At 45.4% G+C, this 13,521-nt stretch overlaps 2 protein-coding genes and 1 long non-coding RNA gene across 3 annotated transcripts; 2 read left to right on the top strand and 1 right to left on the bottom strand.

Annotated features, from left to right (window-relative positions):
• The first annotated feature begins 4,786 nt into the window (after nucleotides 1-4,786).
• On the top strand, nucleotides 4,787-8,136 carry LOC125508806 (uncharacterized). Its single transcript, XM_048673601.2, has 3 exons — nucleotides 4,787-5,675; nucleotides 7,465-7,535; nucleotides 7,642-8,136. Exons 1-3 carry the CDS (start codon nucleotides 4,914-4,916, stop codon nucleotides 7,724-7,726), a joined length of 918 nt encoding a protein of 305 aa, XP_048529558.1. The 5' UTR covers nucleotides 4,787-4,913; the 3' UTR covers nucleotides 7,727-8,136.
• Nucleotides 8,137-8,702: 566 nt separating this feature from the next.
• On the bottom strand, nucleotides 8,703-12,001 carry LOC125508805 (asparagine synthetase [glutamine-hydrolyzing]). The gene is made up of 12 exons (XM_048673600.2): nucleotides 11,670-12,001; nucleotides 11,493-11,588; nucleotides 11,014-11,155; nucleotides 10,682-10,872; nucleotides 10,440-10,601; nucleotides 10,279-10,359; nucleotides 9,976-10,197; nucleotides 9,773-9,907; nucleotides 9,577-9,657; nucleotides 9,404-9,490; nucleotides 9,180-9,287; nucleotides 8,703-9,083 (listed from the first exon to the last, which is right to left on the bottom strand). The coding sequence occupies exons 1-12, from the start codon at nucleotides 11,886-11,888 to the stop codon at nucleotides 8,850-8,852; spliced, it is 1,758 nt and encodes a 585-aa protein (XP_048529557.2). The 5' UTR covers nucleotides 11,889-12,001; the 3' UTR covers nucleotides 8,703-8,849.
• LOC125508807 (uncharacterized) lies at nucleotides 11,025-12,338 on the top strand. Its single transcript, XR_007283767.2, has 2 exons — nucleotides 11,025-11,165; nucleotides 11,484-12,338. It is a non-coding gene; the product is annotated as an uncharacterized LOC125508807 (long non-coding RNA).
• Nucleotides 12,339-13,521: the final 1,183 nt, after the last annotated feature.

Raw genomic sequence — 13,521 nt, 5'->3', positions numbered from 1 at the left:
CGAGCTCTTTCTTGTCCTCAAGATGCTGGTTGAGAGCATCCACAGATTTCTCCACCAGCCTTCTGTGCTTGATGTGCAGCATGGCATTCTCGTCCATAAGTTTCTCGACGATGACGCCGGTCCTCTTCAACAACGCAGTGGTCTGCTCCTGCTGCTTCGCACTTCCGATGATATTCGCCCTCAGCAGGTCGCGCTCGGCCTAGAGCTTCGGATTGCTCTCATTTAGTTGCTGGCTGATGTCGGTAGACTATTCAAACGAGGCTTCTAGGTCATCCTGCAACCTCGCCCACCTGGAGATCTCATCCATCTGCCTGAGGATGAGGGTACGCATGCCCTGTAAGAGTCCTCGCCTGCCCGCGAGGCAATTTCCCAGGACGCCGCGGCATGGGAGGACATCTATGCTGCATTCGCGGCACGGCGGAACATCTCTTATGCTTCCGCGGCACGGCCGGACCAGTCTGCTGCATCGACGGCGCGACGGGTCCTCCGTGCTGCTTCGGCGGCGCGGCAGGACCTCTCTGCTGCTACGGCTGTGCGGCGGGACATGTTGGCTGCTTTCGCGGCGAGGCGGAACATCTCTCGTGCTCCCGCTTCCAAGCTCGCCTCTCCCTGGTGGCAATCTCTCGACCCAGAACTCACGCTGGCCATGGCGGACGCAAGGGAACGATGATGAATGACTTGTTTGTTTTTGAATTTTTGTGGATGAGGAGTTGAGGAGGAATGTGCAGTCATCTTGGAGTGGTAGTATTTATAACCTGTAGTAATACGCTCCTAAGTGAGAAACCGTTTAGGTTTTGATTGGTGTGAACAGGTTTGCAATTTGAAATGTGACGGGACACATGATCAAAATTTACTGACGGTTATAAGTGCAGGACTATTTCCAGAAGGCGTAACGTGGGCACGTACGTCTTCTCGGCCGCATACATGGCGTTTGCACCATAGGGTGCACCGCAATAGGCAATGTCAGCACCATCACGCACGGTTCTTTTAATTAGAATGTGTGTGCCCGTCTAGTGCACACACGTTAATCTATCTAACTGTTTCAGTATGTTGTGGCTAATCGCAAACAGTTCATCCATGTGAAGTGTATGCCATCAATCGCATGCACTTTGATCTGGCTGACCCGTTTCTGTTCTGTTGCCTAATCGCAAACAATTAATCCTTCTGAAGCGTATGCCCTCAATCACACACACCTTTATCTGGCTGACCATTTTTTGTTGCCTAATTATAAACAATTCATCTGAGTGAACCGTATGATGTGTATCGCACACGCCTTCATCTGGCTGCCTATTTCTTTCGTTCCTACTCATCGCAAACAGTTAGCAGCATCCTGCAGTAGTGAAAGCTTCCAAGATTACGAGCCATATTATTTTTTTGGTGTTTCCCATGGACAAAATGTTAAACTATAACAAGAACAAAATACAAAACTGAAACAAAGACTCTAACAAAACTCTAACACAAAGTCTAGCACACAAATCCTCCTTGGCAACGGTGCCAAAAAAGGTTTGATGAGTCCCTTCAGTGGTCCGGTAAAGGAGCAGAAAGGATTCTCGCCTTTTCCCCGGAGGTGATCTTGAGTTATCGAACCCATAAGAGGAAGTGCACCTTTAAGAGAAAGGTTTCTAAAAAGCTTTGCAAGAGAATTAAATTCCAAATTTTGGACCGAATTGAATCAAGTTGCACAACTAAACCCTTATAAATAAAAAACATGCGTGGGTTTGAGGTTTTATTCTTACAACCATATATTTGCGAACGAGATCATTATGATAGTCGTTTGTGTCCTGGAAGTCTGCATCAGGATGTGCTTGCAAAACCTCGAAGTGGGGATGTGTCCAAATTACGTCTTGACCGATATGCGTCCTGCATCAAGAGTTAGTTGTCCAACCGAAGGCTCTATCCGTCGCGTGAGGTTGCCTCAGTAATTAAGATAAATCAGACATAAGCATTGGGCGTTTAATGAGTACACCTCTTGTATCCCAAAGATAGGATCCATGCTACCGTACTAAACCCTTATGTCGTTGGTATTCAGAATAGCGTTTCATCGTCTCTCGGCCCTTAGCCTCTCCATGACTCGATCTCTGTGATCCTGGGTACCTATAGGGACAAAGATCGCGAACAAGATAAGAGACAACTACAAAGCAATTTTATTTCACACATACAAGACATCAAAGTACATTCATCGATCCCTCCAACAAATACATCGGGTTGATGGGCTATGCCTCAACCCATGACCTTACTGAACTACTCACACATGGCGATCAGATCGCAAGAATAAATCATTGATGATAATATGTCTTACAATAGTTGCCGAATGCGATACACGATTACAAAGTATGGCTAGTTTGGATGAGTGTTATGGTGATGGTGGTGACAATGGATATGGAGATGGGAAACGGCGGCGGCTAGGGTTGCTGTGGATGACGAAGATTGAGGTTTCAGTGATGTCTTGTTCCCTGTTTGGCGCTGTCCCCTTCATGATGGGTTGGATCAGAGGGCTCCGCTGGCAGCTCATATGAGAGCGTGCGCTCGTATGAGACGCCGTCTTGCACTCTGATGGCTTCTTGCGCCTCCCACTTTGGCTCGACTTATCTCCTTTTTACTCATCTCCATGTATGTGCTTGGTTTTGTCCATGTTTATCCCCATTTCCCGTGGAAACAAAAAAAAAGATAGGATTATGGAATCCTTGCATTCATTAGTCATTAGTAGCAATATCGGAGCAGATATCTCATTTTTTATGAAATAAACCGGTGCAATCTCAGGTGTGATGAGCGTAAAAATAACACTCATCACCGGCCCGATAGCCCACGTGCCCGACCCATGGTGGGCCTGGCCCAACATGTTTATAATCAGACCGTGCTGACATGTGGCCTGCCTAGGGATGTGCCTGGGCCGCAAGGTTGGGCACGATTGCACGACATGACCTGTTTTTTCTCCAGAATTTATATATACTAGAGGGATATCTCGCGCGTTGCTGCGGGAATTTGTATAAAATAAATAATGCACTGAAAAATAATCTAGCTAATGTCTTTACGGTTTGTCCTGTAGCATGGTAATTTTCTTATCAACATTTTAAAAATAAATAAATGTGTATCTCTCCGAGTAAGTCTAAACTGAAGCAAAATAAAACAAAATATGATGCATGCGATATTTTCTTTCATGGAGCATCGGAGTGTGAGTTGCATGCATCAAATTTCTTTTGGGTTATTAAAGCAAACCTTGCACGTTCTGCATGCATGCTTCGGTTACTGCATGCGCTGGGTGGAGGAGCTCTCAACCTATAGATCCAATGGCTATTGTAGATAGATCTTGTATATCCAATGGCTAAATTAATTTGAGTGATGTGACGCAAAGAGACGGTAGAGAATTCTTTACAGTGAAGCTAGCTATTTAGATATAGCAGATAGCAGATTAGGCCCCCCCCCCCTCCCCAAAAAAAATAGCCTAAATAGGCCCAAAACAACCCAAAAATAGGCGGTGGGCAGCCACGTTTCCTTGTTGTGTCATGCCCAGGCTAGGAAGTGGGGCACGACGGCCGGCCTGGCACGACTGGGTGGGCCTGCCGGACATCGGGCCAGGTCTGCATTTGAATGTGTTCACGAACATATAGAATATAGGGTTCACATTCAAAGGTAAGTGTTAGGCTACCCCCGTGAAGTGTTCAGGTTTCCATGGAAATCAAAACCTTCTTATGGTGCCTTGAAAGGCATTCTCTCCCTACGAAAGATATGTGTCACCACAGAAAAATGAGCCCAAAAAGCAGTGTCGGTTTTGCAGTGTCATTGATTCTTGCAAACACTCCATAGTTGAGTGTACAACGGCAAGGTGTGTATGAGCTTTAATGGATGAAGATCTAATGAAGCAAATTGTCGAGATCAGATAGTCAAGTGCAAAACATTTGCTTTTCAAGATGTTGGAATCATTATCACATGCAAATTTAATAACGTTATTGGTAACCTTGTGGCGATTTAGACGGAAAAAAGGAAGGCCATTCATGAATAAAATATTCAGAGCCCTATGCCAACATACATGTTTGTTCAACGTTTTATTTCTGAGCTTGCCAACATGAAACCCCTAGAAGCTGCGGTCATGCCCCGGGCTGCCCACGCCCCCATCTATAACTGTTGGAAGCACTGGTGGAGCTATATGTACTCGTGCATGGGCCATAATCCCCCAACCTTAGCAAAATGTCCGAAGAATTTTTTATTGAAGGTGCTTAGTTAGAAGAAGTATAGTCTTTGGCACCCTCAGAGATAAATATATTTGCCTTTTGCCCCTCCAGCATTTCCAGTCTAGCTCCACCACTGGTTGGAAGCCACCCCAGTCGATCATGTTAAAATTTATGTTGATGGTGATCTAGCCCATGGTGGCGATGGAGGTGTAGCGGCGACAATATGCAGATGCGCCAACGGAATTTATTTTGGATCATCGACAATTGTCTACCCTGGCATGAAGTATCCGATATCACTGGGGGCTCTTGCGTGCAGGAAGGCACTCACACTCACGAAGAATTTGATAATGACTAAGATGGTTATTGGAAGCAAAACATGGACAATGTCAAAGATGGTTCCAGAGTCTCTTACTTGCCCATCATTAAGGAGTTTATTCTTAGGTCTAGCTATTTTGATAGTTGTTCGGTTGGGTTCGAAGGTCGAGCTTGTGGCTTGGTAATCCCTATGACCCAACTTGTATTCCTATGGGTGTTTATATCGCGCAATAAAAGTGTTGGCAACCCCTAAAAAATATTGCATATACTCCTTTTTACCAATGCGCTCACTAACCATATCTTCCGTAAGCGAAAGCCAGTCCAGTATGAAACGGACATCCGCTCCTTAGTCCTGGTATATCTCAGAACCTTCTTCCTGCTTCCCCCACATCCCGGCGGCGGCCACGGCTGATCGGAGAAGGGGGAAGAATGCCGTGCTGCCACTGGGTGCTCTCCGTGGCCGAGAGCAGCAGCAACAACAAAACGCCGTCATGGCTCCACCGCCTCCACACCAAGGGCGGCCTCTCCTTCCCCTCCCACCTCCAAATCGATGACCTCCTCTACGGCCGAATCCAGCCGCCCCCTCCCTCTCCTCCTCCGCCTGTCCCCCCTCCGCCGCCGCCGTCCGACCGCGACGCCGCCGCCACCAACCCCCAAGACCCGCCCCCTAACCCCAACTCCACCCCCAAGCCACCCCGCAACCCCGCCCCCCCAAACCCTAGCGATACCAACAACAACCATTCGCCGCCGCCGCCGTCGCCGCCGCCCTCGCCGCAGCCGCTCTCCGGCGTCATCTCCGAAATTTTCGCCGTCCCCTCGGCCCCGCGATCCAATCGCCCCCTCAAGCCCTTCCGCAAGCAGTACCGACCCCGCCCTCGCCCCAACGTCAAGTCCGCCAACAAGGACGACAAAGACAAGGCCAAGGCCAGGAAGCGCCGCCGGGCCGATAGGGATGCCGGTGCTGAGCACGGGGAGAGGCGCTCCAGGACGGAGGTCACCGTCATCGACACCAGCACCGACGGGTGGAAGGCCGCCAAGGTGCTCGTCCGCAGGGGCGCCAACTGGAAGATCAGCGACAGGAAGCACTCCGAGATCTCAGAAACTGAGGATCTCAGCAAGGGCAAGAGGAGGGCCGGCCTTGTTGCCAAGGTACTGAGAGATAAAAAGAAGGGGAAAGGCGCTGCCTTGCCGGTGAGTACTCTTCATGTTTTGTGTACTGTTTAATTTGCTTGTCCCTGCATTGGACAAGATCATATATTTATCTGTTCGGAGGGTTGGTGTCTACCATCCAGTAAGTCTGCATTCACACTAAATTGCAGGATGCTTCTAACGATTGCCAAACTATATACATGCTCAGATCATGGATTCTATTCATGTTCAAGTTTGCGCATGATAGGATCGTAATGTCGATATTGATGCTGATACTTGACAGAAATTGTGCCCTGTATAGTTAGAGATGGCAGATTCAGTTGTTACTACTCCCTCCGTTCCAAAATAGATGACTCAACTTTATACTAACTTTGTAGTAGATCTTATTAGGTGTTCTAAAGTTCTAATGCCGTTGTTTAAGGGTGTCTCTATGTGCGACCTGTGCATGCTTAGCTGTATATATCTGAGCCTGCACACATATGTAGAGACATGCGGAATTCAGCAGTTCCTGGGATAATTTGATATATTGACGTGCTTCGGTAACTCTATATGTGTTTATAAATCATACAAGTCCGGTGGTTTGGTAGTTATCCTACTTCAAGGGCAGTGCTTGTGTCGTTAGACATTTTTGGGAAGTCACCCTGTGTATTTCGGTGGGCAAAGATAGAAGCCACATGGGTTAATGGATTATGACTGTAGTTACTAGTTGGGGTGGGTTGGATGTCGCGCGTATTTGGTGTTTCCGGCCCTGGATTGTGAAACATTTCTTTTGTTGAGTGTTTTCTCTTATGCTGGATTATGTTATCACGTGAAACAGAGTCTAGTGTAGTTTCTTCTGTTACGCCAAGCAGGAGATGCATATATTATGTGTTGGTTTCACGGCGAGAATGTTCCTTTAAAGAAGCACATCTGTTCACTTGCTTAATCTTAATTTTTGATAACTGTTCTTTGAAGTTGAATCAGATAGTTTACCTTTTTTCTTAGATTTTTGTATGTTGTGGCCGAGGAAAAAAAGAATGGCTTAATCTCTGACTCACTGTAGATAAAAGGGGATATCAGTCACAACTTTGGTCTCCCAATAAAAAAGCACTAAGATGTCAGGATGCAGGCGGACGCGGACGCGACGTCCGCAACTCTAATCGCTTGATTAGCAGTGGCCTGGCCTGCGTCCTTCAGTTTTGACAGCCTGCTATGCCTGGGGGGCACATGCGGACATCCGCATAGTCAGACTAGCTGATAAGAACAGTACAGCTTGTATCTAGCACCTGCGGTTAGAGTTGTCGACTAGCTGAAGCTCAACCCAAGTAAACATACAGGCTCATGTAGACATACAGGCCCAAAGCGATAATATCATTTTTGTGTGCTAACGCTGGGCGCCGGCGGCTGTGGTGAACAGCAGCATGCCTGATGCTTCAATTCGCTACTGTGGCTGCTCGTGTCGTGTTTAGCGGCTTGTCCGCAAAGCCATTTAGGTGCTTTTGGCGGCGCGGACGAAACGGGCTCGCGGACGTCCGCTTCCGCCTGCATCCTGAGTAAAGATGTGCTGCATGGTTCTTTAGGAAAAGAAACAAATTTTAGTTTAGTTATTACTTTCGTTGTACTTAGCAGCTGTCATCAGATTTGCCATTTGGTATTGTGGCTGCCTCATGGGAAAACCAAAATCTGTTGAGCACGAGATAAGCTTTGTGGTTAATCTACGTGTTAAGATAGTACGATAGTGAATGAAAGTGTATTAGTAGCCCTATGATGTACTACTATTGTTACATTGAAAATGCAATGGATTGAGGATGCATTTTTTTCTAAGGCTTTGCTTGATGCATGTGTACTCCAGGGAAACATTCATCCTAGTAGTGGAATTCTGATTAAGGTACCGGATGATGCTGCCATTGAAGCACCAAAAAGGTAACCTGATCATTTCTCTGGTGTTCGGATGCTTTTTTGTTGTAAGCACAAACCATTGAGTTGCCTTTAGATGCTAAAGAAAATTTCTTTTACGTGAACAATGCAGACCAAGAAGCTGCGAACCAGTACCAATAGCCCAAAGTGCACCTATTCTTCAGTTACCAAGTTCAAGTACCTGTAGCCAGCCTTGAAGGTGGCTTTAAAACAGAAATGAAGGCATGAAGCCAGGAACCGCATAGCAACATATTTTCATTACTTTGGGATTAACAAATTTAGCAAACTCATTAAGTTTGTGTTATCCTCTTCATCTGTTGATGTCTTCATTGGTCCCTACTAGATATAATGATTCGCATCATTCATGGTATCTTAAGTTGGAACCTGCAATAATTTCATGTTCGAAGATGAACTTTTGCAACTTCGTCTACATACAGGTGCTAGCTAATGTGGCATTAGGTATGGGTTTGATCTATTTTAATGGATGGAGTAGATGATGTTTATACCGTTAGCTCAGTTATTGACTTATTGTACAAGTTCAGTTGCTACTATCGGCAAACTGTTGCCTGTAAGTTATAAAGAATTGACTGGGGGCAAAATGTTGTTACTTCTGGTGCGAGTTTATTTTGTCCAAGCCTCCCATCTTGATGGGATATCTTGCAATAGTGATGTTTACTTTTGGAGAAAGAAGATGTCATTTTTTTTCCATATAATCATTGACATACACATAAAGGCGCATTCAGAATGCATGAAATTCACCTGGAGAAGGTCAATTCTCCTCACAGAACCTGGGAAACCTTTCAGCATTCCAAATATGGCCTTAATTGCCATGCTGTATTAAAAGTAAGTTTTGTTGGAGAAGGATTAGACATGTTGGTTGTAAACAAGTGATCTAATATAAGAGGTCAAATGAATTTATTACTCACTGTTCAATTCAACATCTTTTTTTAGTGGTAGTTTTGTTCTAAATGTAGGTAGGCTACTCCTCTGTTCAGTTCATACCGCTTTGTATTCAGAAAAAGATCTTGTTTTATCATGCTAACTATGACCTCTTTGGACTATTGTAGCTAATATTGCAACTTTGTAATCCTTTCAAGTTGGTTAGATGTAGCCGTTTATGTCAAATAATAACCATCATGCAATAATGTTTTGATGGAAGTTGCCAGAAAAGGATTAGAAATCATCCGGTCTCCGATTTCATAAGAACAATAGATACATTAATGCACAATCTTCACTCAAACCTTAGGTCTGCACCACTCTAATGGCAAGACCAGGTACATCTTATTTCTTATCAGAAACGGCAAGCAGGACAGGACACCATCAACTCTCAATTGCGACACCAGGCGCTGCAACCTCGATCATCCTCGGCTTCTTGCTGGTTCCTGTCAAGATGGTTGCTGGGAGATGCTCCTGTTCATAGGCCGAGAGATGGACTCCAAGTGCTGCTCTCCCTGAGGGATCCAGGTTTCCCGACCACTGAGCATCCCACTCTACCGCCTTTGCCGTGCTGCATGCAACGCTTGGCCCGCCTGGCACCGTCAGGATCGCCGAGTTCTGGCACAAGAGCAACGGATATGCTTGCATCAACATAGTTATTCCTATGGAAAAGTGAGTTTTCTGTTTCATGTTCTTGCTGTTTTATTTGCTCACCTGGGGGAAGAACCTCTCAAATATCATCCTGTAACAGTAGGCCTCTTTTGTAGTCGGGGTGTTGTGCGGGTAGATGAACTTTGCATTTGACATCATCTTATCGGTCACCTGCATCAATAATTTTACATCTCGTGTAATTATACCATTTTACAAATAACTGAATTTCACTACAATTTTACGCATAACAGTGACGTGTTGAACATGAGAGGCAGCAATGTTTTTACATTTGATTCTGCGTGAGCCTTTAGGCCATCAATCCAGCTATAGCCAACACCATCACTGAACTGCTCTTTCTGCCTGTACAGAATGTGCTGCAATTGCCACACAATAGAAACTGTTAACTCCACTGCTCTATTAACATATTGATGTAGCAGAAACTTGAATTAAAAACTGTTACCTTTGGCAGGAATGGTTGCTCCTCATCATCAAATGCTTTCCTCAGCACCCACTTCTCAATTCTTCCAAGATCAGGTCGGATCTGTAACATCAAATATAGTAATTGTCTAAAAGTAGAAACTAGGAAGACATTTTACAACAATATGGTATGCTCTTTCTCAAATTTCTAGATTCGTAAGGTTTGAGCTTGAGCATACCATCTTCCACTCAGGATCTATGCTCATTGCCTCATTGATAAACTCCTTGTCCAGGAATGGCACACGTGCTTCGAGTCCCCATGCAGATGTTGCCTTGTTGGCCCTCAAGCAATCGTACTGATGCAGAGCTTTGATCTACAGTGTAATCATTATGTCAGGGTGTCTGAATCTGCCATTTTTCTGAAAATTTCTTTCTTATTCACCTTTTGACATGTCTCATGGTGGAGCTCCTCTTTGTTGGGTGCCTTGTGGAAGTAGAGGTACCCTCCGAAAATCTCATCGGAACCCTCACCAGAGATGACCATCTTGACGCCAAGTGACTTGATCTTGCGTGACATCAGGAACATTGGCGTGCTTGCCCTGATTGTCGTCACATCATATGTTTCGGTGTGATAAATCACATCCTCAATTGCATCAATGCCGTCCTGCAATGCTTTGTGCTGTTAGTACAACAACTAGTCTGGTATGGTCAACAGATGAAGCATGCGGCTGCTCATGCTTGCTACCTGAACAGTGAAGGTGAACTCATGGTGCATGGTCCCCAGGTAATTGGCTACCTCCTTTGCGGCCTTCAGATCAGGTGACCCCTGCGTAATAATATTGTGGTGCAATTTGTTGGAAATCTGCTAAAGGTTACAGTCATTGTTGATCTTTTTCAGTTCCATACCTCAAGTCCGACACAAAAAGAATGAAGCTTAGTCCCCCAGCGCTTTGCAGCCTTTGTCCCTGCCAGGTGACGAACTGTAACGGCTGCAACCAATGATGAGTCTAGGCCACCAGAGAGTAGAACACCGAATGGAACGTCCGTCATAAGCCTCTTGATGACAGCCTGAAAGAAGACTACACAGTTAGACCATGGTGGATCTTAAAATTGTTATTTTTGAGTTTCAGGCAATGGTCTTGTCTGACCTTTTCAAAAGCCTTCCTGAGAGCAAGTGGATCATATGGCACTGAAGGAATGACCTCGGAGAACCAAGGTGGGTTGTACCATCTCTTGAAGCCTCCCTGCTTGCTGGAGTAGAGATGGCCAGGAGGAAAGATCTCAAAGTGCTCACAATCATCATTCAGGCCCTTCATCTCTGATGATATCCACACCGACCCTGGCAATTTGCAGAACATGAGCAGGTAATGTTAGACAGATTTTACTTGTTCTTGACTAGGTAGTATTACTATTGCGTGACAAGATTGTCTGAGGGCAGGCATCGTGTCACATTGTTGAATAAAATTTAACATTGACTTACCATCAATTCCCCAGCCAATATACAGGGGTGTGACGCCAATGGCATCACGGGCAGCAATGAAGCTGTTGTCGTGTGTGTCGAGCAAGACGAAGGAGAAGACACCATCCAGCATGTCGATGAAGTTCTCCCCGTGCTCCTCGTACTATACAATGGTAAAATTAAGTTATGCATCCACTTGTCAATCACGTATATTTCCAGTATTGTTAATTGTCTTCCTTTTCTCGTTTATCGGTGACATGGAGTCATTTCTCTGTTTACGGTGGTCCCTCGTGAAAGGACTACATATGTAGCAAATGTCATTCTGGTGTTATTCGTGTCTTTCCCACACCAGAGGTGGTTTTTTGACATGTGATAGATATGTTAGTGTCTTGCAACTTGGCGCACCATATATCTTATAAATGATATCATGACTAGTAATTGTTGTTGAGGAGGACGAAGAGGAGAGTTGACATTTGAATGTTGTCATGTAGGTGACTGACCAGGTGCGCGATGACCTCGCAGTCGCTGCCTGTCCTGAACGTGTGGGAGGAGAGCTGCGCCCGGAGCTGTTCATGGTTGTAGATCTCTCCATTCACCTGCAAGGAGTACGTACTTGTTTTAGCAGAAAGAACCAAGCTACAATAGCGGCAGAGATATACACACAAAAGCAAACGTACAGTGACGACGATGGACTTGTCCTCGTTGTAGAGGGGCTGGTCGCCAGAGGCAGGGTCGATGATGGCGAGGCGCTGGTGGGAGAGGTAGCAGTCGCCGACCTGGTGCATGCCGCTCCAGTCGGGGCCGCGGTGCTTGAGCCTGCGCGAGAGCTCGAGCACGCGCACTCTCTTCCCCTGGGTGTCATCGGCGCAGCCCAGCACCGCCAGTATGCCGCACATTTTTGCTGGATCGACGGCAACAGTGTGTAGCTAGAAGATCTCTCTCTGTGCTTCTGAAAGAGGATGGGTGTGCCGGATGAGTTGCACAAGAGCATCTATTTATAGGCTGCCAAGAAGCTGAGCCGAGCTGAGAGTGAGGAGCGTAGAGTAGCGGGGCGCCGCGGTAGACCAGTAGCATGTTGCATGGTGTATCATCACATGTATGTATTCTATTCCATCTTTTCCTTTTCCTTTGGGCTGTTGCGATGACTCATCTGATCCTGACCGCCTTGCCATCTCCATGCATTATTGATTAGTTTATATATTGCTAAGTGTTCCTTGCTGGTTTTGCATCCTGCAACGCATTATTGTTTTTCTTCATCTTTCTTACTCTGCATTTTGTTATTATTCTGGTGGTATATACAAAATGAGGAAATTTCTTATGGGAGAACATTTTACTCCCTTCTTCCATCTATATAGGGCCTAATGCGTTTTTTGAGGCTAACTTTGACCAAACGTTCGAGCAATAATATATGACATGCAACTTACACAAAGTATACCTTCAAATTCGTATGTCAAAGGAGCTTTCAATATTATAATTTCTATAGTATACATCTCATGTGCTATTAATCTTGTCAATAGTCAAAGTCTGTCTTGAAAAACACATTAGGCCCTATATAGATGGAAGGAGGGAGTACTTGTTATCTGTATGTAAGGGGTGCATCTCGTTGGGTGATCCGGATCTCCTTGAATGAATATGCTATGCTGCCCATGGCTTACGTAGTAGGAGGACATGTTCGTCCTCCGCCCGGCATTATTGGTACGAGTGTCGACATGAGCGATTCATGTGCGTGACTGTGGCTAGCAATAGCTGCTCTTGGCTCTATTGCTACGTGCCCAGTCCTTGCAAAAACTTGTATCCACTCTGCATTCTGGAGCTGCATGTGCCACCGCTACTCATTCAGGCTCTTTGCTAGGCATGAAACAAGCTTGCTTCTTGTTCATTTTGGTTTTGTGAACTGAAAAAGGAAAGCTAGAGAGAACGGAAAAGGCTTCGACATATATATCTACTAGGAAAATCCATATTTGTGTTTCGCTAGCTTATCAATGGAAAAGGCTTCGAGTTGCACCTCCGAAAGGTTACCATCCTCTGTACGGAATTACTTGACGTTCAAATCGAACGATATCTATCAATTCCGGGCGGTGGGAGTATATGGTAATCATCAAGGAAAACAATATCTAATAAAAATGGAAAGATGACTAAGCACAAAATGACCCAAAAAATATTGCACTGAAAACCATACTTACCGTCTTTTTCTTCAATTGTACATCAACCGCATGAGCTTGGAAAATTCACCTGCAAATGTACTTGCCATACCAGGCTTTGAAGACTGCATTAGTCACTTGTCTCGGGAAACAAGATAAGTGTTGAAGGAACAACGGTTGGGACATTACCCGACGCAACACAGACTTGCGATCCTTCACCACCAATTGAGAGTGTTAGAGAAATCATACCATGCCCAAAAACAAATGAAAAAAAGAGGTCAGAGTTGCCGCACCAAGAGCTACTCAACTATTTTCCTTGATTGGCACAAAGTGCCAAGATCTAAAGAGTGGCAACAGATCTGGACAAGACATACCCTTGCAGTGACAA

This window comes from Triticum urartu, chromosome 5A (assembly GCF_056163025.1).
Source record: "Triticum urartu cultivar PI428250 chromosome 5A, HENAU_Tu73, whole genome shotgun sequence".
Classification (NCBI taxonomy): Eukaryota; Viridiplantae; Streptophyta; class Magnoliopsida; order Poales; family Poaceae; genus Triticum; species Triticum urartu.
The sequence above is the reverse complement of the archived record's forward strand: the minus strand, read 5'-3'. Positions and strand labels throughout refer to the sequence as shown.